Source organism: Protopterus annectens, chromosome 9.part0, assembly GCF_019279795.1.
Source record: "Protopterus annectens isolate FY-2018-M chromosome 9.part0, PAN1.0, whole genome shotgun sequence".
In the NCBI taxonomy this organism is placed as follows: domain Eukaryota; kingdom Metazoa; phylum Chordata; order Ceratodontiformes; family Protopteridae; genus Protopterus; species Protopterus annectens.
In genome coordinates, this window is record NC_056743.1 from 1551924696 (window position 1) to 1551950176 (window position 25481).

The 25481-nt window shown below is 44.3% G+C and overlaps 1 protein-coding gene across 1 annotated transcript in view; it reads left to right on the forward strand.

Moving 5' to 3' along the window:
- The window catches only part of LOC122810718 (ammonium transporter 1 member 3-like), a 998780-nt gene that overhangs the window by 918696 nt on the left and 54603 nt on the right, over positions 1-25481 (forward strand). The window contains exon 6 of the mRNA XM_044082282.1: positions 23541-23765. Within this exon, the coding sequence (XP_043938217.1) occupies positions 23541-23765 (225 nt within the window). The remainder of the gene's footprint in view (positions 1-23540; positions 23766-25481) is intronic.

The window sequence follows — 25481 nt, forward strand, 5'->3', positions numbered from 1 at the left end:
GCAGAGGAGGGGCAGAGGTGGAAGACGCCGCCCAGGCGGCAGAGGGGTCCGCAACATCAAGGTGACAGGGATACACTCCCTGGTAAACCTTTCCAGCACTCCTGAGAGGAGGCCCGACTGTCCTGCTCTGGAGGCAGTCGGGGTCGCTTAGCTTTATACCCTCAGGCCTGGCAAAATGTAACTACAGACAAGTGGGTAAAAGCGTGGTTACCAGAGGTTACAACATACCCTTTCTATCCCATCCCATTCCAAAGAAAAGACTCCCAGATGTACCCCCATCTGCGAGAGCCAGCAGCTATAGAAATTTCAAAGCTGCTAGAAAAAAGAGTCATCCAACCAGTCCCAGCGGACCAGCAAGGATTCGGGACTTACTCAAGGTTCTTTTTAGTTCCAAAGAAAACAGGGGACTGGAGACCCATCCTGGACCTAAGTTACCTCAATACCTTCGTCAGGAAGGAAAAGTTCCGAATGGTCACGCTTCAATCGATCCTTCCATTCTTACAGAAGGACGACTGGATGTGCTCAATAGATCTAGAAGATGCATACTACCACATCAAAATGGCCAGGGCATCCAGAGATCATTTGCGCTTCGGCTGGGGCCAGTCACTTTCAATTTCGAGCCCTGCCCTTTGGTCTGACCTCAGCCCCCAGGGTCTTCACCAAATGCATGGCAGTGGTAGCGTCTCACTTGAGACGCCAGGGATTCCAGGTGTTTCCGTATCTGGACGACTGGCTCCTTTCTGCCACCACCCAGCGTCAACTATTACAGGCCAGAGACTTTACTCTTCAACTGTGTGTTCACTTAGGGATTTCCGTAAACTTCGGAAAATCCTTACTTCAGCCATCACAAAATATTTTGTTCATAGGAGCAGAATTAAACACACGTCAGTTAATTCTATGACTTCCCCCAGAAAGGATACTATCACTTCAGACTCACATACGTCTTCTACTTTTGTCAAGGAAATCTCCAGCAAAACTGGTACTGAAGGTTTTGGGACTCATGTCAGCCTCCCTTATTGCAATACCCTTGGGAAGGCTGCACATGAGAGTTCTTCAATGGCTACTGTTTGCACAATGGTCATTTCAACAACTACCTCTAACACACGAGATTCTTATAACGAAAACATGCAAGACACATCTAAACTGGTGGCTTCAAACGTGCAACCTTTCCAAGGGGAGACCATTTGTGCTACCCACACCTACAGTTACGGTGACCACGGACGCTTCCCTGATAGGGTGGGGGGGCATCTTTCAGGGACAGACAGTCCAAGGCGAATGGACCAATTTGGAGTACAATCTGCACATCAATGTTCTAGAGTTGAGGGCAGTGTTTCTAGCGTTGCAACACTTTGCTCCCCTTCTTCCTCTAGGGACTATTGCAGTTCAGACGGACAACATGTCGGTAGTCTGGTACATAAACAAGCAAGGGGAACCAAGTCCTATCAGCTATGCAGAGGCCATGAGAATCTGGCAGTGGGCGGAGTCCACGGGTCGCTTTCTAATAGCAACGCACATCCCGGGTCATCCAACGTCATAGCCGACAGGCTGAGCAGAGCAATTCTGTTACCGCGAGTGGTCCCTAAAACAGTCAGTGGCGAAAAGGATTTTTCGCACGTGGGGCCAGCCTTCCTGCGATCTGTTTGCGTCTCCAATGAATGCCAAATGCAGGAGCTACTTTGCCCTATTACCCCCTCCAGGAAGTCCCCAGGACGCACTGATTCACGATTGGCCCCCGGGACTCCTGTACGCTTTTCCTCCATTTCCCCTGATATCAAAGTTTCTCCAGAAAGCCAGAAACCTCCACAGGACAATAATCCTCATTGCCCCATTCTGGCCTCGTCAAATTTGGTTTCCCTTCCTGAAGACACACTGCATTCGGGGACCCTGGATTCTGGACCCAGAGCCAGATCTATTGACTCACTCGTCAGGGGCTCTCCATTCAGCTCCGTCCCTCCATCTAGCAGCTTGGTTGCTCCAATTCCCAACTTAGCCAGGTCTGATCTTCTTCGCCAGCAGTTCGAATATTTTGGTGGCTTCTCATAAAGCTTCCACTACTAAAACATATTCTAGTAAATGGAAGCGATTTGTATTCTGGGTGAATACACAGCAAGTGGATCCTTTTATAGCTCCTTTGAATAAAATATTAGAATTTTTAACGGACTTATTCCATCAGGGTGCTTCTCCTGCTACACTAAGAGTTCAATTGGCTGCCATTTCAAATTTCCATGTGGAAGAATGTGGGGCTCCTGTTATGGCCCACAGACTTTGTAAAGCCTTTTTAAAAGGGGTTTTTCATATTAGACCACCAGTCAGATCTCCTACGTCACCTTGGAGTCTAAATTTGTTATTATCTAAATTAATGTTGCCCCCCTTTGAACCTGCCTCTTCTTGCCCATTAAAATTTTTGTCCTGGAAGACTCTCTTTTTGGTAGCCATTACTTGTGCTAGGCGAGTATCTGAACTCCAGGCTCTCTCCATCAAGCACCCTTATTTGATCTTTCACTCTGACAGAGTTTCTCTGCGAACTAATTCATCCTTCCTCCCTAAAGTGTGTTCTATTAACAATATTAATCAGTCCATTGAATTACCCACTTTCTTCAAAAATCACTCCAACAAAATGGAGTATATGTTGCACAAATTAGATGTTCACAGACAACTAAGATTTTACTTGGATAGAACAAAAGATCACAGAAAAACTGATCAACTCTTTGTGGCTTTTGCTGATAGCAGGAAAGGACTAGCAGTTACCAAAAGAACTCTTTCTAAGTGGTTAATGGATTGTATAATCTATGTCTATGATTCTTCAAATCAAACTCTTTTGCACAAACCCAAAGGACATTCCACAAGGTCAGTGTCTACATCTTTGGCTCATGCAGCCCGCCTACCACTAGACGCTATTTGTGTGGCTGCTACTTGGTCTAAGCCACATACATTCATTTCTCATTATAAGGTAGACAAGGCTTCTAGGGACAGGGCAACCTTTGGTTCCACTGTGCTCAAGAACGTCCTTCCGTGAGTTCCTCAGGAACAAGGAGCTAGGGACGCTACCCATGTGTAAGAACAAACGGCGAGATTGAACACTATCACATATAGAAGTTATGTCCTTACCATAACGTTCCATGTGGAGTGTTCATCTCGCCTTTGTTCTTACATTCCCACCCTCCCGCCCTTAAGAAGAACGTTCTTTTGATGCCTGGCTGGGAGCATTCTGCTACTGCTTGCAGATGTTGTGTACATAGTTGGCATATGTATATTTATATATATGTCTATTTGTTCTTTATATATATATAGTTATGTATAGACTCTTATTTCTGTGCATATGTGATGTAAGCATGAATGTGCTCTCTCTGTAGATTGGTTTGCTTGCAAACTAGATCTGAGGTAAAGGCAGAGGGGGATTGTGGGTATTAGATTGTCTCGAGCTTCTTCTCGATGCAGAGCTTGCAAGAGGCCGGCACGGAGCCGAGGATCGGCTCCGAACCCATGTGTAAGAACAAAGGCGAGATGAACACTCCACATGGAACGTTATGGTAAGGACATAACTTCTATTTCTTGCTGGTTGGGATCGGAGCCAATCCTCGGCTCCGACTCGGCCATCTTCTATAGCTCAAGAGCTGTTTACTGGCTCGAGGCTACCCCTTATCCCATGGTGCCTAGCGCTAGCTACCCAGATCTCGTTTGCCGCTTCAGCTGCGAGGTGTTGTTTTTCTGGCTCAGGCTTGTATATAAAGTTCCTTATAGAACTTTTTTAGTAGAAATAGTCTTTTTCCTAGGGGGTTTTGTTAGTTTTTAGTCTTATATTTGTTGTGTTAACTAAGTGTGTATTTGTAGCTTCCTTCCCTTCCCTTTAGAACTCGTTTAATTTAGAGAGAGCTCCCCCTCCCCCCTCCTTATTCCTGTCAGGTTAGCCATTTAAGTTAGAGGCTTTCCTTCTATCTTCTTTATAGGCTAGCTGTTTGAGTTAGAGGCTTTCCTATTTAAAAAAAAAAAAAAAAAAAAAAAAAAACTTTAGCTTTAGTTTGTAGTGTACTGTGTTTTTCTCTTTAGACTGTATTTTGATTGGTTAGCTATTATTGTATTTTTTGTTACAGGATGTCCAAAGAATCCAAGGTGTCTTGGTTCAAGAAGTGTGACTCATGCTGTCAGAAAATGTCTGACAGATGGGCACACTTCTTGCGTCTATTGTTTAGGCGCTGTGCACCTGCAGGACTCTTTTTCTATCTGCCATGCATTTAGTCCAAGAGTTCTGCAGGAGTGTAAGAATAAGCTTATTCTTAGGGGCCTTTTAAATCCCCAGGATTCACCGGCCAAGACTCAGCCTGTGAAATCCCCTAAATCTACCAAATCATCGGCTCCAAGTTCGGAGCCATCTTTGGTTCAGACTCTACCTGCTACTTCGGTTCCAGCTGGAACCGATAAGACTATCTCCCCGTCGGCTCCATCAGAAACTTTGGAGCCTTCGTGGAGCCACAAGAGGCTGAGGTCCCCTTCTCTGGAATCGATACATTCGGCTCCTCAGTCTCCCCTGCTGCAAAGTGAGCGCAGTCACAGATCTTCTCACTCCTCTCGATCCTCTAGGCTCTCGGATCACGACGTGGAGAGAGTGGTCAGTAGGTTGCAAAAGTCACAGGCACTTGCCAAGATGTTGTCCAGCCCTCAACAGGTGTCGGCTCCGTCCACTTCTATCGATGTTCCTCCTCCGACTCCATTGAGCTCGGAGCCGGAGTTCATTGGGGATTGAGTAGTGGAACTGTCAGCTCTGATAACTTTATCTCCTTCGGTTCCGTCGTCGGCTCCGATTCCCTCAATGGTGCCGTCCATCGAGGGATCTGGGCGCCGGGACACCCTCGTCGGCTCCGAAGGGGCGAGTGGCATCGGACCCTTGTCTGACCCCGTTTTCCCTCTCAGAGCTTCGGCGCAGGTGAGCTCGGCTCCTACATCGGCCTCGGAGCCATCTCCCTCGGTGCGGAGAAGGATTCCGATTTCCTCGGAAATGGAGCCTTCTCTGCATCGTGGCAGGGACGCCTTTGATGTCATGAGGAGTGTGCTGGCCACTGAGTCAGCTCCACTATCGGCCCCATCGGCTCGTCCCCTGTAGTGCCTGTGCCAACCTCTGCTCCTCCTCCAGACCCCAAGCGTGGGGAACCGGCACTCCAGGGCACCCCATTGGGTGTTTCCTCTTCTTCCGAGGCCTCCCCCTGAACATTCAGAGGAGCCCCCTCTTAAGAAGAAGTGCAAGAAGAAGCACATTGACTCCCCTGAGTCTGTCATTTTGGATACAGACTTAGATGATTCGGAAGGGTCCCCGAGATCCCCCTCTGAAGATGTTTCCTTTTCGGACATCCTCGAAATGCTTAAGCAGAGCGGGAACTGGAATCCCCTAGCCCCTACCAAGGACGAGTCTGTATTCCTGGATGTGTTCGGTTCCCGACCTTCCACCTCCTGGGTTTCTCTGCCTTTTGATCCACTTATGTCTGTGGTGGCTCGAAAGGCTTGGTCAGCCCCGGATACAGTGGAACCAACTCCGAGGAGACCTGGCAAGTTTATCACAGCACCCCATGACAAGCAGTTCCTTACCAAAGGTGTTCCTGTTGATGCCATGGTGGTAGCAGCAGCCACCAAAAAAGAGTTAGCGGAAACCTCTTCGTCTGTCCATCCTCCTAAGAAGGAGTCTAGGACCATGGACAGATACGGGAAGCAAATGCTTGCTTCAGTGACCTTTTCTATGAGGTCACTGAACTACTTATGCCATTTTACTCAGCTTCAGAGGGATCACCTTAAAGAGCTCAGAGATACCCTTCAAGATCCATCAGCGGAGTGGGCTCAAGCTAAAGTGGCTTCCCAGCTGGTGACCCTTAATTCTGTAGTCAACTCCTCCATGATGCTCATTTCTTATGCAGCCGATGGTGCGAGTAGAGCTACAGGTACGGGCGTGGCCCTTAGGAGACATGCATGGATGCGGCTGTGTAACTTTGCGGAACCCTTTAGAGTGTCATTCACCAACACCCCCTTTGATGGTTCCTTTCTTTTTGGACCACAGGTGAAAGACACTTTGACTAGGTGTGAGCAAGAAGGCAAGACTCTCTCTGCCGTGGGAGTCCATTTTTCCACTCCTTCCAGACCATACCTCAAGGGTCAGAAGAGTGGTAAAATGTGGTTCCGAAAATCCCAGGGAGCCTCGCCTGACACACGTAGCGATTTTTCCTCCAGGGGCAGAGGGGGAAATAACAACAATAGACGCCGCCCTCATGGCAGAGGGGGTCCGCAGAACCAGGGCAACAGAGAATCCTTCTCTTAGAAGCCCTTTCAGCATCCCTGAAGAGTTTCCCAGCTGCCTGCCTCTGGAGGCAGTCGGGGGAAGACTTTCACTGTACCCAAAAGCCTGGCAAAATTTAATGCAAGACAAATGGGTATGGTCAGTTATATCCGGAGGTTACAAAATTCCCTTCTCTCAACCCCCCTTACCGTCGAGCAAATCCCTTCCAGATGTTCCACCCAATCTGAGGGACCAAGCAGTCATAGAAGTTTCAAGACTGCTAGAAAAAAGAGTCATCCAGGAAGTCCCGGCAGGCCAACCTGGATCTGCAACTTACTCAAGGTTCTTTTTGGTACCAAAAAAGACAGGGACTGGAGACCGATTCTGGATCTCAGCAGACTAAACAAGTCTGTTCAAAGAACAAAGTTTCGGATGATCATGCTACAGTCCATTCTACCCTTTCTGGGTCAGGACAATTGGATGTGCTCCCTAGATCTTCAGGATGCATACTACCACATCAAAATGGACAGGTGCTCCAGGAGATTCCTTCGCTTCTGGCTGGGAGCCAGTCATTACCAGTTCAGAGCTCTGCCCTTTGGTCTCACCACAGCCCCCAGGGTGTTCACCAAATGTATGGCAGCGGTCACAGCTCACCTGAGATGTCGAGGATTCCAGGTGTTTCCATATCTAGACGACTGGCTCCTCACTGCTACTACCAGGCATCAACTTCTGCAAGCCAGGGACTACACTATCACAATCTGCTCCCAGCTAGGCATTACAGTAAAGTTCGAAAAATCTGCCTTGTTGCCCTGTCAATCTATCACCTATATAGGAGCAGACTTAGACACAAAGAACATGTCCGCAAGGCTACTGCCAGAAAGGGTGTCTACAATTCGCCAGCAAGTACAAATTCTAATGCAGAGCAAAAGGATCCAAGTCAGGTTCGTCCTTCAAACTCTGGGTTCCATGGCAGCGGCAATTCTTCTAATTACACTGGCCAGCTTTCACATGTGGATCCTTCAGTGGTTTCTGTTCACACAGTGGTCTTTCCAACAGCTGCCCATGTCTCACATGATCATGATTACAGAAGCATGCAAAAGGCACCTTTCCTGGTGGATGGTCTCCCCACTAGTGACTCAGGGCAGCCCCTTCATTCAGCCCCCTCCGGTTGCCACGGTGACCACAGATGCCTCCCCTGATAGGGTGGGGGGCATTATCAGGGCAGGACAGCCCAAGGCACTTGGCAGCCTCATGAGTACCACCTGCATATAAAGGTCCTAGAAATGAGAGCCGTGCTCCTAGCATTGCAAACTCTTCCCATCTGGGACCATTGTAATTCAAACGGACAACATGTCAGTGGTCTGGTACATCAACAAGCAGGGCAGAACCAAGTCCTACCCCCTATGTCGAGAAGCACTCAGACTCTGGCAGTGGGCGATTTCTTCCCAACGATTTCTGATTGCGACTCACATCCCTGGGAGGTCCAACGTCATAGCGGACAGGCTCAGCAGAGCTATTCTCATGCCTCACGAGTGGTCTCTGAATCAGGTAGTTGCGGATCTGATCTTCTGCAAATGGGGACAGCCTTGCTGCGATCTTTATGCCACTCCCTTCAACAGCAAATGCAGCAACTACTTCTCCCTTCTTCCGCTTCCAGGTCACACACCCAGAGACGCTGTAGTCCACGATTGGCCTCAGGGACTTCTTTATGCCTTCCCTCCGTTTCCCCTGATACCGAAACTTATACAGAGAGCAATATCGTTGGGTTGCAAAATGATCCTCATTGCCCCCTACTGGCCTCGACAGATATGGTTTCCGTTCCTGCACCATTACCTTCTCGATCAGCCCTGGACTCTGGATCCGATTCCAGACCTACTGATTCATCAGTCAGGTGGGCTGCATCAATCCCTCCAAACACTCCAGCTCACAGCTTGGTTGCTCCACTTCCAACCTTAGCCAGGCTTCCCAGCATTTCCCCGGCCGTGTGTGAGATTATTGTCTCCTCTCACAAGTCCACAACTAGAAAGACTTATGCTAGCAAATGGAAACGTTTTTCTTGTTGGGCAGAGGCTAGAAATGTAGATCTTTTTTCAGCCCCAGTCCACGAAATTTTGGAGTTCCTAGCACAACTTTTTCATTCTGGGTCCGCTTCTGCTACAATCAGGGTTCAATTGTCGGCCATTTCTAACTTTCATGTTGGGTTGTCTAATTCAAACATTATGTCTCATAAGCTCTGTAAAGCCTTTTTAAGAGGGACTACTCTCCTTAGACCTCCAGTGAGAGATCCCCCTCCTCCTTGGGACCTTAATTTGGTACTAACCTCCTTAATTATGCCCCCCTTTGAACCTGCAGCATCCTGCTCCATTAAGTTTCTATCTTGGAAAACACTTTTTCTGGTAGCAATTACTTCAGCCAGACGCGTCTCTGAACTTCAGGCACTATGTGTTCATCCTCCATACTTGGTTTTTCATAAGGACAGTGTTGCTCTGAGGACTAATCCCTCGTTCCTTCTGAAAGTCTACTCAGAAAACAATTTAAACCAATCTATAGACCTTCCTGTGCTTTTCCCTAACCACACCAACAAGGCAGAATACAAATTACACCAATTGGTCGTTCATAGACAATTGCGGTTTTACTTGCATAGGACTAAGGATATAAGGAAGTTGGACCAACTATTCCTTTCCTACGCTCTAGGCAAACAAGGTCTCCCAGTTTCCAAAGTAACCTTATCCAGGTGGTTGTCTCACATTATTACTTTCATTTATCAATTGAGAAACAAAGAGTTGCCTATCAAACCAAAAGGTCATTCTACTAGGGCTTTGGCCACCTCTGTAGCCTTCCAATCTAGGTTGCCCATGAATTCTATCTGTGCAGCTGCTACGTGGGCAAATCCTTATACCTTTATTTCTCCTTACAAGCTAGATATGGTCTCCAGGAGCAGAGCTGACTTAGGTTCCACTGTTCTGAAGAGTCTGTTCCAATGAGCCGCCCAGGATTGTAGGTGCTAGGGACGCTGTCTCAACCAGATAAGGGGGTAGCCTCGAGCCAGTAAACAGCTCTCAAGCTATAGAAGATGGCCGAGTCAGAGCCAAGGATCACCTCCGATCCCAACCAGCAAGAAAGAAGGCGAGATGAAGACAACTAACATGGAACGTTATGGTAGGTACATAACTTCTTTTTCTTGTAGCTATTACATCTGTGAAGTGAGTTTCTGAACTCCATGCACTCTCTTCAAACCCACCTTATTTGATTTTTCACAGAGACAGAGTGACTTTACGTACAAACCCTTTCTTTTTGCCAAAAGTTGTCTCTGAGTCAAATATAAATCAAACAATCATTTTGCTAGTCTTCTTTCCAAAAGCTGAAAATAAGGGAGAATACATGCTCCATGTTTTAGATGTACATAGACAGCTTTGTTTTTACCTCAATAGAACATAAGACTTTAGAAAAACTGATCAGCTGTTCATTTCCTTTCCCAAAAACAAGTTGAGAAAACCAGTATCCAAAGTTACCCTAGCCAGATGGAAACATATTGCATTTCCTTTGTCTGTTCTCTGAGATGATTGTCATTACCAAAACCTCCAAAAGCTCATTCACCTAGATCCATGGCTACATCATCTGCTTTTTGGACCAGGGCTTCCACTGATGATATTTGTGCTGTGGCCACTTGGTCCAATTCTCATACTTGTGTTGCTCATTACAAATTGGATATCATCTGCAAGAACAGGGCTGCTTTTGGTTCTGCGGTTGTCCGGACTATCCTTCCATGAGGGTCACCCAAGATTATTGTAGCTGAGGACTCTGTCCCATTTGTTGAGGAACGAATGAAAATGACAGCATTAGATATTAAAGTTATGTACTTACCATAACTATGCATCTGTGTTGTCCATTTTCATTCTTCCTCAACTTCCCTCCCTCCCTCTTTATCCTTTGGGAGTCATCCTTAGGCATAGGCGAACTAGACAACCACCTAGGGCGCCATACAGGCCGGCCAAGTAAAGGGCGCAGTTTGTGTTCGTTTATTTATTTTAATTAATTTACTTTTCTTATTATGCGAACGCATAATAAGAAAAGTACATTAATTAAAATGTATAAATAAACCATAGGGCGCCGAACGAAGGGGAGGGGCGAGTGCCCTCCCACTTTTATACCTGCAGCGTCGCCAGGAAGCTTCAACAACTACAAAAGAAAAAAAAATCTTCGTTCCACTACCTTTAAGGAGAAGTACATGCGCGTCATTCACACGTACACCGACACTGATATAAAGACTGCTGTGGGGCCGTGTGGGGGACCTGAAAAGCAGCAGGAGTGCCTGAAACAGGTGAGAGATTTAAATGGAAGCAATAGTCAAATTTAAATGTTGTAAAACTCGCAAAACAACTTAAGAAATGCACAGTGCAACATGATGTGCATGCACCCTGTGCTTTGCTGTTCCCTCCCCAAAACTAGCTACATTGGCATAGAAATTATAAAAGAATGTTTTGTGTTTGAATCCCATCGCTTACTGTTTCGATTAAGCAGTGGATGTAATCCCATCACTTACTGTTTCGATTAAGCAGTGGATGTAATGCCAAGCCAAAGAACCAATACTTATCTTACGTAACTGTTAAGAAAAATACTTATACCTTTGATGTATATTTAAGGTAAACTTGAGTTAAAATCGGCTCATTCCTCAACATTGAACAGATGCTGAGCTATTAGCAGCTCTTTATGTAAAATCAGAATTCCATACTGTACAGTTTGTTAGCATTTTGTAGTTAATTTTCTAGCAGAGAAATTGAAATGTGACCAGTTTTGTTTTTTAAATTTGGTGGAGTTCGGATGTTGCAGGCTATTTGCTACATTTTGGAGCTGTGATTATTTTTCTTTTGTATTATAAGGAAATTATTGAAAGTGACTAATGGGGTATTTAAATGCTGCTGATTTGATGGGCATTTTGAATTAAATGTAGAATGTCTGCATGTGATGACAGAATAAGCAATCATTTAGTCTGCCTATGAACCTCCCCCTTGAATATGCCATCATTGTAAGGTAATTTGTATTGCTCAACCGATAATAATTTCCAAAACAACTTTATGGGTGTTCTATGCCGACTTATATTTCCTCACAGCTTCTGCAATCTACATTTTTTCCAAACAACTTTATGGGTGTTCTATGCCGACTTATATTTCCTCACAGCTTCTGCAATCTACATTGTTTCCAAAGGTTGTTCCATGAATCTTCAACCCTTTCTGTGCACTTTTTTTCCACACTTGAATTGCTCAGATCTTCTCACAACCTCAATTAAAATGTTTTTCACATGTAGTTCATTTTCAGAAAGGTATTAAATCTCTTGTGCTATCAACTTTAAAATTCCTGAGTATTTCTGTTATGTTTTTCCTCTCCCACAGTTCTTCAAACATCTATAGCCTACATTTGTTTGCTCTCTCTTCTTACTGCTTTTGCCGTGAACTATATGTTCCTATAGACAGCTTCATCCTTTCTGTCGTTGGTGTCTGCAGAATGGCAGCACTTAAGTTGGGATCTCACTGTGTGTGTAAAGAGAGGTACAACATTTTTTCTTTGTATTGGTAATCCCATTTGTGTGTCACAGCATAACTCTGGTTTTCTTAATTTTTTTAAATTTAATTTCATCCAAAATAAATGCATTCCCAAGATCTTCTTTTGCTTATTTTGTTTAAAATACTGCACTCCACCCCTCCTAATCTACCATATCTGTGAATTTTCATAATGAGATGCATTTATTTACATTTTTAATTGAATCTAAGCTATCAGTTACCAACTTTGGTTCCATGCTCTCCGTGTAGATGTGTACATTTTACTGTTTTGCAGATCTGTATGAAATCTGTAGGAAAAAAAATATTTTTGCATTTTTTATGTTATTTACAAAGGCGTTATGTGTTTATTTGCTGATATCTCTATGTATGCATGTATTTATTCATTTAAAGTTTCATGACCAGGAAAATCCTAAGGGCAGAGACCATTTTCAAAGGAAATCTAGTGAGAAAATTTGAAAAGAAAAACAGAGAACAGTAATCAGTACATTTATATTACTAATAGCAATTGCATACTTTTAGGTGTCTTACATCTTTGTTTTACATTTCTAATTGTATGTCATTGGGTAAACATTTACATAGTATGAATTATGTCAGTTATTCTATTCCTCTGAAAGAACTAAAAAATAATGTAGGTTGTACATGAGGCGAACACTGACTGACACTACTACAAAGCTTCTATCCACATAAGAGTCCACTGCTACTGAGAAAATACAGTGATATACAGTGATGTCCATTTTCAAAAGCTGGTGTGTTTATGTATGATCTTGGATGGCAGACTGAAGGACCATTCCTCCAAGTGGGCCATTGATAAGAGTAATGCCTTCTTGCATACAAGATGCAGGAATCCCAGAACTGATTGTTACCAGCAGAGGTACAGGTACATGTCCCCCAACACTGGAATGAGGAGGGTTTTGCCCTACACCCCACCCCTGGGAGTTTCATAGTTTCATAATTATGACTAAATGAGGACACCCTGTATCTGTCAACATCTTGTATCTGCAAGTATCATTACAAAAAACATTTAAAAAAATCTCTTTGTGATCTAGTTAGTAAGTCTTTCACCATCCACATACAATGAGGTTTGCCCTTTGCCACTTCATTAATAAATACAATCACATCCAAAGTCACACCAGTTCAGGAAGAAGTTTTCAGGTTCATGGACGTGGGTTTTTAATGATCCAGTAATCACAACCACTTACCTAAATTATGATCATCTAGTTTTGTTGAGAGTAAGCTTAATATTTTCAGCTCAGAAGAAGTGACATTGAGCCTGGAAGCGAAGAAGACAGTATAAGAAAAATCGAGAGTCCTAGAGTAGCATAAGAGAAAACAGATGTTGGCGGATAGGTGGCTTTTCTGGTAATGTTAGCAATAATAGTGGGACAAAAGGGCCATAGTGTTGGAACTAAACCAAGGAGTGTCCAGCTGCGCTGAAGTACGGAATGATTATTAGAACAGTAACATTAGGTGATCGCACCACTGGGCCACTTCAAGATATCATTAAGGACAGATTTCAAATGATTGTTCATCGTTTGAGATTCATGGACATTTTCATTAACCTTCTGCAGCATCTCTAGTGACATTCCTTTTCTCACTACATCCCTATTTCCTTGTTCATAGAGTGTACAAGATAGAGTCAGCTGATGGACCTTAATTGCCTTGTCAGTACCCTCTGCCATTACTTTGTATGTCCTTTAACACAGCTATTGTTTTTACCAAGGCTGTCGACAGTGTTGTAATCCACCACAAACATCTCTAATTTCTACATTAATTTTTGTGAGGTATATTTAATGTCGATGTGACACACTGACGAGAAGTGCAAAGGTGGGGAAAAAGGCTTTATGGATGGATGGGATATGTTATTTACTTACCTGTAGAATCTTTACATCCACATCCATATACTTCTTAGGGTTAAGGTTAGGGCTAAGGATCAGGATCACAACATCAAAAAATCTGGAGACTTGAGTCCTGTGCTTCACAAGTTGATATATTCAGGAAGTATTTCCAGCCTTCTGAAGTGACTTCCTTTTCATTTTACAACAGCTGTCTGGCTAACTGGTTTGTAGTTTCCCTTCTCTTTCTGCAGGCCTGTCTTTTGAAGGTAAATCCAATCTTTTCTTCAACAGTAAAGAATCACCATCTAATCACGACCCATCTTATTCAAGTGATTGGGAATGGGGTTCACTAATTTTCCTCTTTTTTCATTTTAAAATTCTAGAATCCCCAATATGGCCCAGATATTTTGTCAAAACAGTCCACCACCATTGTAGAACCAGCTACTCTTTAATCGTTTTCATAATTGTTGCTCAAATCAGACGTAGCTGTTCATTATGTCTGCCTTTCTGTAGTGATCTAGCTTCAAATTAATTCCCATTTGTCTAAATTCAGTACCTTTTGATGGCTTATGTTCACTGATGTGAGAGTGTTCAATCTCGCCGTTTGTTCTTACAGACGGGTTCGGAGCCGATCCTCGGCTCCGAGTCGGCCGCATAGCAAAGCTCTGCATCTTAGAGAAGCTCGAGACCAGGCTATATCCCACAATCCTCCCTGCCATTACTCAGATCTAGTTTGCCGCTGCAACGGATCACATCGACGAGAGCTCGGACCAGAGAAAATGTTGTTATATTCAGATAAGATTGTTATCTTTCTACTTTAAAAAGTTCTTATAGTTCTTGAGAAGTTAGTTTTTGATTAGTACTAGTGTGTGTGTGTGTTATTGTAATTCGTCCTGTCATTTTTTCATAGGTTCCCTTTTGTGGCCTACCTCTTCTTATCACTTATAGCAATATAAATATTTTCTTATAGTTATTACTTGTTATAGCTAGTGTTTTAAATTTTTCATAGTAAAGTGTCTTACTACCGGTTATGTCAGAAAAAGCCAAATCCGGTTTTAAAAGATGCCAGTGTGGGCAGAAAATGTCCATCACTGACAACCACACTTCCTGCGTCTACTGTCTGGGACCTCTCCACCAGCAAGAGGATTGCTCTATATGCCATTCCTTCAGTGGGAGGGTCATGACAGATAGACGCAGGAAACTTATAGATAGGGGACTACTTAAGCCTGCCTTCCAGGAGGCTTTGGACAAGTCGGACCAGGCCTCTAAGTCCTCGAAGGGGTCGAAGATGTCGGAGCCCATGTCATCGGCTCCGAGTTCATCTTCGAAAGTTCGTTCGCCGGTTCCACAGACTTCGGGGCCGAGCGTCGAACGTTTATCTTTCACTGAGCCCCAGGTCTTGGAACCGGTGTCGGAGCTACCGCCACCTTCCATTCTTCGGTTGGTGCCATCTTCAGCTCCTTCGACCCGATCTTCCAGACCGTTATCCGATACAGATGTGGATCGTGTCGTGCAGAAACTTATGGAGAACATGGCCCTTTCCAAGTTGATTGCAGTTTCCTCCCAATTGGTGTCGAAACTAGAAGGCCTCCCTTTATCTCCAATAGGTCCTCCTTCGAGACCCATCCAGTCTTCGGAGCTGGGAGAGGATGAGCCGATGATAGTGGAGCCCTCGGTGCCGAAACCGTCCATTGCATGATCAACATCATTGACTTCGACTCCTTCGGAACCTGTAGGTGAGTCGACGATCTCTCCTCGGTTCCGGGACCGAGAGTCGTACCAACCTTTCGGTGCCGACTCTCCCTCTCGGGGCCTCGGCGCAGATTGTCTCGGCTCCGTTCTCGGGGTCGAGGCCCATGGGCCCCGTGTCTGGGATCCTTCCATGTTCTTCGGAACCAGAGGAGTCCTCGGCCCGGGGTTCAGGGGTTTTTGACCTTATGAGGAAGGTTTTGTCTACACAGACAACCACTTCATCGGAGGCGTCTTCTCCCTCCCCTAAGGGGCCGCTCTCTGTTTCTGCCCCCACGACCCATCCAAAGCGTAGAGCACCATTGCCTCAGCCACCCCCAGAGGGTGCCCCCTGTTCCTCGGAGGCCTCACCGGAAGCCCCCTCCGATGAGGTTCCGAGGAAAAGACTGTGCAAGAGGAGGCACTTGGATTCCCCAGGAATCTCTAACATCTGACACTGACTTGGATGGGGCAGTGGGGTCCCCAAAATCCCCCTCTGAGGATGTCTCATTTGCGGACATCTTGGAGATCTTAAAACAGAGGGGTGATTGGCAGTCCCTAGCCCCCACTGAGGACGAGTCGGTGTTGCTGAAGGCTTTTGGTGCTCAACCTTCTACCTCCTGGGTTACTCCGCCCTTCGATGAATTAATGGATTTAATTGCTCAAAGGGCGTGGGAGACACCGGACACAGTGGAACCGGTCCCTCGAAAACCAAGCAAGTTTATCACCGCTCCCCAGGACAAGGCTTATCTCACCAAGGGAGTCCCGGTCGACGCTATGGTGGTGGCTGCAGCCACTAAAAAGGAGATGTCTGAGTCTTCCTCTTCTGTTCATCCTCCTAATAAGGATTCTAGGACTATGGACAGATATGGGAAGCGCGTTTTTAGTTCAGCGACTTTTTCCATGCGTTCGCTAAACTATTTGACACATTTTCACGTCTGCAGAGGGATCTCATCAAGGAGCTGGGAGATACCCTCCAGGGTAACACAGATGCTGCTGTTTCAGATAAGGTAACAACACAGCTTAACACCCTTACCTCCATAGTGTACTCATCCATGAGGCTCATCTCGTATGCGGCTGAAGGATCGAGTAGAGCTGCAGCTTCAGCGATTGCTCTACGAAGACAATCCTGGATGCGGCTGTGCTCATTTGCGGAAGCCTTCAAGTCTTCCTTCGCCAACGCCCCCTTTGATGGTGCCACTCTTTTTGGGCCCAAAGTGAAAGAGACACTAACTCGGTGTGAGCAAAAAGGAAAGACTCTGTCTGCTGTCGGAGTCCGTTTTTCCGCTCCAACTAGACCGTACCCCAAAGGGCAACGAGGCGGAAAAATGTGGTTCCGTAAAACTCGGGGATCTTTCCAGGCCACACAGAGTGAACCCCCCCCCATAGGCAGAGGGGGGGGGCAGAAATGGAAGACGTCACCCCGGCGGCAGAGGGGGTCCACAGAACCAAGGCGACAGGGATTCTATCCCTGGTAAGCCTTTCCAGCACTCCTGAATGGGGGCCCGACTGTCCTGCTCTGGAGGCAGTCGGGGGTCACTTGGCTTTATACCCACAGGCCTGGCTAACTCTCACCTCGGACTCTTGGGTAAAAAGCATTGTAACCAGAGGAGACAAAATCCCCTTCATGTCAACTCCACCCCAACAAAGAAGGTTTCCAGATGTGCCACCCCATCTGCGAGGCCCAGCAGCAAGAGAAATTTCAAAGCTGCTCGAAAAAAGAGTCATTCAGCCAGTCCCGGCGGACCAAAAAGAATCCGGAACTTACTCAAGGTTCCAAAAAAGACAGGGGACTGGAGATCGATTTTGGATCTCAGCAATCTCAATACCTTCGTGAAGAAGGAAAAGTTCCGGATGGTCACGCTTCAATCGATCCTTCCATTTTTACAGAAGGACGACTGGATGTGCTCGATAGATCTCAACGGCGCGTACTACCACATCAAGATGGCCAGACCGTCCAGAGATCACCTGCGCTTCCGGCTGGGAGCCAGTCACTTTCAATTTCGAGCCCTGCCCTTTGGGCTCACCTCAGCCCCCAGGGTATTCACCAAATGCATGGCAGTGGTAGCGTCTCACTTGAGACGTCTAGGATTCCGGGTGTTTCCCTATCTGGACAACTGGCTCCTCACCGCCACCACCGAGCGTCGCCTCATACAAGTCAGAGACTACACAGTCAACCTTTGTTCCCACCTAGGGATTTCCATAAACTTCGAAAAATCTGCCTTACTGCCCTCACAGCATATTTCGTTCATCGGAGCAGACCTAGATTCACGTTTAACACTGGTAAAGCTCCCTCCAATAAGGGCTTCATCCCTCAAGGAACAGGTTCTTCTTCTACTGCGAAGCAGGAAAGCCCCGGCCAACCTAGTCTTGAAGGTTTTGGGACACATGGCAGCGTCCCTGATTGCAGTCCCTATGGGGAGATTGCACATGAGGCTCCTCCAATGGCTGCTGTTCATGCAGTGGTCGTTCCAGCAGTTACCCCTAGCGCACGAGATTCTGATAACAGATTCTTGCAAACGAGACCTCTCATGGTGGGTGTACAGTCAAGATCTCACTATGGGTCGTCCATTTGTTCTACCCAATCCGACGGCCACGATAACCACGGACGCTTCTCTGATAGGGTGGGGGGGACTATTTCAGGGAAGAACAGTCCAAGGGGAATGGTCCAACATGGAGTACAACCTGCACATAAATGTTCTGGAAATGAGGGCGGTGTTCCTGGCGTTGCAACACTTTCAAACCCTCCTACCTCTAGGAACAGTAGCAGTTCAGACAGACAGCATGTCTGTAGTCTGGTACATAAACAAACAGGGGGGAACCAGATCTTACCCATTATGCAGAGAGACCATGAGAATTTGGCAATGGGCAGAGTCCACGGGTCGCTTTCTGATAGCAACGCACATCCCGGGGTCATCCAACGTCATTGCGGACAGGTTGAGCAGAGCCATCCTGTTACCTCACGAGTGGTCCCTCAAGCTACAGGTGGCGGAAAGAATTTTCCGCAGATGGGGCCAGCCTTGCTGCGATCTATTTGCCTCCCCGATGAATACCAAATGCAGAAGCTATTTTGCCCTTCTACCCCCTCCGGGGGATGCCCCAGGGACGCACTGATACACGATTGGCCCCCGGGTCTCCTATATGCATTTCCACCTACCCCCTTGATTCCCAGATTTCTTCAGAAAGCCAGGAACCTGGAGAGGACAATTATACTCATAGCCCCATTCTGGCCTCGACAGATATGGTTCCCCTTTCTTCGAGCCCATCAAACAGAGGAACCGTGGATCCTGGACCCAGTACCAGATCTACTGACCCATTTGTCGGGAGTTCCTCACCCGTCTCTTCTATCCCTCAAACTGGCAGCTTGGCTGCTCCACTTCACTGCCTAGCCAGGTCTGATCTACTTTCTCCGGCAGTTCAACGCATTCTGGTTGCCTCTCATAAGGCTTCCACTACAAAACTCTACAGGAGTAAATGGAAACGCTTTGTATACTGGGCATCTAGCCAACACTTGTACCCCCTGGTAGCTCCTTTACATAAAGTTCTAGAATTTCTATCCATCCTTTTTCACAAAGGAGCCTCTACTTCCACACTAAGAGTACAGTTGGCGGCCATATCCAACTACCATGTTGGTGAGGATGGTTCTCCTATTATGTCCCACAGGCTTTGTAAGGCTTTTATGAAAGGATCCTTCCATCTTCGACCGCCCGTCAGAGACCCTTTATTCCCATGGAATTTAAATTTGTTATTGTCACAACTAATGTTGCCACCCTTTGAACCAGCCTCTTCTTGCCTCCTGAAGTTTTTGTCGTGGAAGACACTTTTTCTTGTAGCTGTTACTTCAGCTCGAAGAGTTTCAGAGCTGCAAGCACTATCAGTCAAACCACCTTACTTAATTTTCCACCCAGATAGAGTCTCCTTGCGAACAAATCCGTCTTTCCTTCCTAAGGTATGTTCTGTCACGAATATTAATCAGTCCATAGAACTCCCTACCTTTTCAAAACCATACCAGCAAGTTGGAATATATGCTGCACAAGTTAGATGTCCACAGACAACTAAGATTTTATTTGGACAGGACTAAAGATTACAGGAAAACAGATCAGCTTTTTGTCGCGTTTGCAGACAATAAAAAGGGCATGGCAGTTACAAAACGTACACTTCCTAAATGGCTTACTGATTGTATAGCCTTTGTATATTCTAAGTCGAATCAGGCCTTGCCCACCAAACCTAAGGGCCATTCTACCAGATCCGTTTCCACTTCCTTGGCTCATGCAGCTCGTCTGCCTTTGGACACGATTTGTGCAGCAGCCACGTGGTCTAAACCACATACTTTCATCGCTCATTATAGGGTTGACAAAGCCTCCAAAGACAGGACATCGTTTGGTTCCACTGTGCTTAGGAACGTTCTTCCATGAGTCACTCGGGCTGACGGAGCTAGGGACGCTACCCGTGTGTAAGAACAAACGGCGAGATTGAACACTCTCACATAAAGAAGTTATGTTCTTACCATAACGTTCCATGTGGAGTGTTCATCTCGCCTTTGTTCTTACAGTCCCTCCCTTCCCCTCCCTCACGTGTTTGGAAGAACGAGTAGGACTAGAGTCTGGTCCACATGCCTTAACCCCTTCTGGGTATATTGTTTCTTACCTCATGGGGTATATTTCGCTACCCTTTAGTTAATTTGTCAGTGTGATAGTGTCTCTGATTTTTGTGGCTGTGTGTAGCCTTAGCACCTGAGGTTTATGGTTGGTCTGGTTTGCTTGCAAACTAGATCTGAGTAATGGCAGGGAGGATTGTGGGATATAGCCTGGTCTCGAGCTTCTCTAAGATGCAGAGCTTTGCTATGCGGCCGACTCGGAGCCGAGGATCGGCTCCGAACCCGTGTGTAAGAACAAAGGCGAGATGAACACTCCACATGGAACGTTATGGTAAGAACATAACTTCTTTTTTCTGCACCTGTAACATGTTTTTCTCTCCTTTCTTCTTGGTGGTTGTTGCTGTTTCCTCACACCAGGCTTTTGCTTTTCTGATGTCTGCCTCCCTGTAGCTGACGTACTTCTGTATCTCTCTTCAAGTTTGTTTCCTGAATGTCAATGTGCACTCCTTGATATTTTCTATTAATTCTAACAAAAGTAGTCTTTCCATTTTTTGTTTTTGTAGGTTTGCCACCTGCAGTGGTATGCATTCTGTGTGTTTGTGGTTTTGATTCTTCTTCATTGTTTCTCCTTCTAGTTTGTGATAGAACCTTACTATAATTCACCTTTTTATATTGCCAAATTTTACTCACTTAAAATCCAGTCCTTTGGATTTTTGTGTAACTCTGTTGTAATACAGTTATGTATTATGAATATTATGATTTGGTGATTAGTTTCCCTGTATAAGTACATAACTTTCTTATCTGATAGGAGTGGGTACATCATCTGCAACTCACAGGACACATTCAAGCTCTTCCTATCAGGTGTTAACAATAAGAGAGCATACTCTTCATAATTGTAGTGCCAAAAGCAGATCATTTTTTTTCTTGTTTGAATTTTTTTATTAGTTTTACCATAATAAAAATAATAAATTATAAATAACAGCTGAAACATAAGTGATGAAGAAAGTTTACTGCTGCTCATGCTAAGTCTATTTTCAAAGTGCAAATAGCTGTTTTTTGTTTATCAAATGGCACACTGTATTGTAGAATCTGAAAGCAGTGTTGGTAGCAAAACTGCATTTGGTGCAGAAGGCTGTGGATTCTACTCCCCACACCATGGAAATGGAGTGCTGATATTGTAGTACCTATACGATTGTTTGCATTATAAGGAGGAAAAGGGTTCTACACTCCTGAGTATGTCCTCCTTTGTATGAGATACGTAGTAACTATGAACTTGTTGGTTTGTTATTTCCTATTGCAATATAACTAACTTACCAATTTTTTTATGTAATATAGACAATTAATTCTTCAAGGGCAGCAGACACTGAATTTGTAGATAAAACATTAAAATGTAAAGTTGTTTGTCAGTAGCAACCTCTTCATTAGTTACAGATTTCTTTAATGTAGAATTATTCAGATGGTTTTACTTCTGCAGAGATTGTGTGTATTGAGTGATATTGGTGGATTGTAATTACAGAAGTTTTGAGTGGCCTTTTATGGTTGACATTTTCTGAAATGGGTAGTTATTGGTTCATACATTTTGTTTCATTGTTTATTAAAAGAATGTTTAAAACTACAAATTTAAAACCCATTCTAACAAGTGGTGCTGTATTATATATATAAGGAATATAATTTAATACAGTCAGGAAGATGAATCAAAAAAACAAATACGTGTATGCATGGCCCTAAAAAATGTGTGCAAGTAGTCTGTTTAGAAAACAGCCCAAAGGTAAACTTAATCCTCCACTGGCCAGATGCATTTTCTATGAATCTGGGTTTTCATGCTATTTTAATGAATGTGAGTTTTGCCGTTTCAATGAGTATGAGTTTCAAGGGCAGAGAAGTTTACTACTCATGCTAAGTCTGTATTCATTGAAAGACTGTATTGTTTGTTTAGCAAATGGCTATCTGTGTTTGTGTTATTTTATTTCAATGTCTAAACATTGTGGAAGTAAATAAGAAAACAGTATGTACACTGATAGATTTGAACAGTGTGTATGGTAAGTGGTGAGAAATAGCCAAGTAATGGAGCACCGGAATGGCTGGGGAGGGGGCTGCTGCAGGAGGGGTTGCTCGGGGGGGGGGGGAGGGCAATCTATTCCCCTGCCTAGGGCCCTATTTGACTATGATCCAGTTCTGGTATTTAAAGTAGGAAATAAGTACACAAAGGTAGTTGCAGTTTAACTACATTACAAGGTATCTTTTTCTTCTTATGCATTTAAATGATTTAAGGAAATTACTGGAGTGGCTTACTTGGGGAGTGACCTACTTGTGGGTGTGGCTCAAATAGGGTTGTTTTGTGAGTATGTTGTGGGTAGGGCGTAAGGGGGCGCCGGAGCACTACTTCGCCTAGGGTACTATTTCAGCTAAGGCCGGCCTTGTTGATGAGATGCATTGGAACCACTGTTTCCAGTCTGAGCCCTTATTCTGTATGTATACTGTTTCTTATTATTATTTTGGTTACTTATGCTCTAAGGCATACTTAGCAGCAGCACACTCAGTCTGAGGTAATCTAACAGTAAGGGGCATTCTGAGGAGCTTGAGAGTCGGATCCAAGAATCTAAAGAAAACATCTGAGTCGGATCTGAGACCCATTCATTGAGGAAGAATGAAAATGGAAAACACAGACGCATAGTTATGGTGAGTACATAACTTTAATTTTGTGATCATCCCATCAAACATCATATGTTTTTCTTATTGAATGCTGCCCTTTGATTTTGATGGGGAAATGTGTATTTTACATACACCTACTTTATTTTATTTTATTTAACATTTGTTGACCGGGAAAGTCCGACTAGGTTCCACAGAGCCTGTTTTCAGTGGAGGCCCAGGGAGAAATGCTCCAGATGCATGTCTTTGGAATGTGGGTGGAAACTGGAGGACCCGGAGGAAACCCACAGGAACACAAGGAGAACATGCAAACTCCACACAGAAGGCACTCCAGCTGAGAATCGAATCAGAGAACCTCTTGCTGTTAGGCGACAACATTAACCGCTGCACCACTGCGCCCCTTTATGTTTTTATTTCACATTTATTTTTACTTTTTTCTGGCTTTTTGTGAACTCAAGGCTAGTGTATTTAGAGACTGTAGGAATGAGTACAGAGCCCCCAAATTAGGGAGATTATTTAATAGTATTTGGCTGTTTTAATGGCATTTCTTTGAAAGTGCAATTATATGTAATGATTAGATGTTTTTGTTTCAGTAATTCACATACATCTAGGAGAGATGTGATTAGTGGTAGTAAATTTGATAAATAGAGCAAGTTTTGAAACACATCCTAAAAACTGATGACATTCATTCAGGAAGATGACAGGCTGTTATACCTGTCATTATGCTGGTAATCTATAACCGGGTTTTATAATTCAGCAAACTGAGTTATTTATGAAGAATACAGCAAATTAAGGCATTACAATAACTTCAGTGTGATGTTCACCTTTATAAGATCATATTTATGCTTCTTCATACAAGTCTAAATGTTTTTTTAAGCATAATGTTATAGTTGCTTACAATGTAATATTTGTTTCAGTTCACAGTGCTTGGAGCTTGTATACAAATGATCAGCTTTTTAGGTTTCACTATTGGAGCTCATGGCTATTTTATAGCTGAAGGAGATGGGCAAATCACAGGGCTTACAGCTGTGAACACACTGCTTGCAGGATCATCTGCAGGACTGTATGGAATGCTTTACCAGAGGCTACGAAAACAAAAGTACAGTGTACAGATGTTGATTGATTCATCACTTGCAGGAATGGTGAGCACATGAATTCCATTATATTTGAACTTGTTGTTGAAGTTCCTGCCATCTACTCATAAAAACAGCTACTCCATCTCTTCTATAACCATGAAAGTCATATAGTATATTAGCCTACCTGGTAAGCATTCTTATCAATCACATAAAAGAGAGCCATGTCTCCCTACTCTATAAGAAAGGGTCTATATTATAACAATGAACAATCAGATGATCGAACATTGTTATATCGACCCCTAAATGTCGAAAATCCAAAACAGCGAACAACCAGAACAGAGATTTTTTTTCCCCAGGGGGAAAAAACGCTGTTCCCCCCCAAAAATACACTAAATAAAGTGGGAGTTTTGCCCCTACAACCCCCTACTTAAATATACCAACTCCGAGATCACCCTACAGTGGAGGAAATGGCACAACCCGGACGGCTGGCCCAGCGATTTGTTTCCCTGGAAAAAAATTTGCTGTTCTGGCCGTTTGCTATTTTACCGGTTCGACATGTAGTGTTCACTCTAACAGCGTTCGATCATCTGATCGTTTGCTGTTCTAAAGTAGACCCATAAGAAAGCCTACATTTTGCCACTTCACAGAGGTGGGCACTGTACAGACTTCACCAGCTGTCGTCCCATTGCTACCCCCCCGCCAAATTCCTAGAGATATGCATCCATCACCAACTACTAAAATCTATACTGGAAAATTATATTTTGCCCTACCCAACACAGCCACATCACAGTACTAATACTGCCCTCCTCAATTCATACACTCACATTAGCCATCACCATAAAACTGGCAAACTAGTATCATCAGTGTTCCTTGACCTGTCAAAACCCTTTGATATGGTGACCCATCCTAAACCGCTAAACAAACTATTTTCCCTTGGACTAGACAGTCCATCCATGTCATAATTCTCCAGTTGCTTATCTGACAGACACCAGGCAGTCAAATGGACCACTGACATTTCCTCCTTCCTTCTGATAACTATATGGGTTCCACAAGGCTCCATCCTAGGACATCTCTTTAATATTTTCATTGATGACCTTCACAAAGCATCCAAAAACTCTTCTATAGTACAGTATGCAGATGAATTAATGCTCACGTGTTCAGTTACAACTTTTGAAAAGTTACAGCAATTAACACAGGAATCCCTCCTCTGTGTAGAGGCTTGACTCTATAACTCCTAGCTGATATTGACTCCCCCCCCCCCCCAAGAAAAAGCTTCTCTTTACTCCTAAAACATTCCAAGAGAGAAAAAAAAACTTTACGATAATTTCTTCAAATAGGACCACAGTTAAAACAGTTTCACACTACAAGCTGTTAGAAGTAATTAATGAAAATATGAAATTGGATCTCCATATAAAAGAGTAAAAAAAAACACATCAAAAACTTGGTCTTCTCTACAGAATTAACCAATTTTAATTGAAGAAGCAAAAGTACATATAGCCACAGCATTCCTGCTTCCAACCCTTCTGTACAGGGCTCCCATACTTAACTACCCATATGAACTTACCAGAACAGTGCTATAACAAAATTGTAAAATTCGCAGCTAACCTACCGTACAGACCAGACCATTTCTTAGCCCTAAAAAAGTTTGTCTGGTTAGAACTCTTTCATTGCTTGTCTTACTTTCAGGTAAATATGACACATACTGTAATGTACAACCTTCAAAAATGCCCAAACCTGGTCAGTATTCTTACTCTGTATATTCCAAAAGAACTCTACAATAAA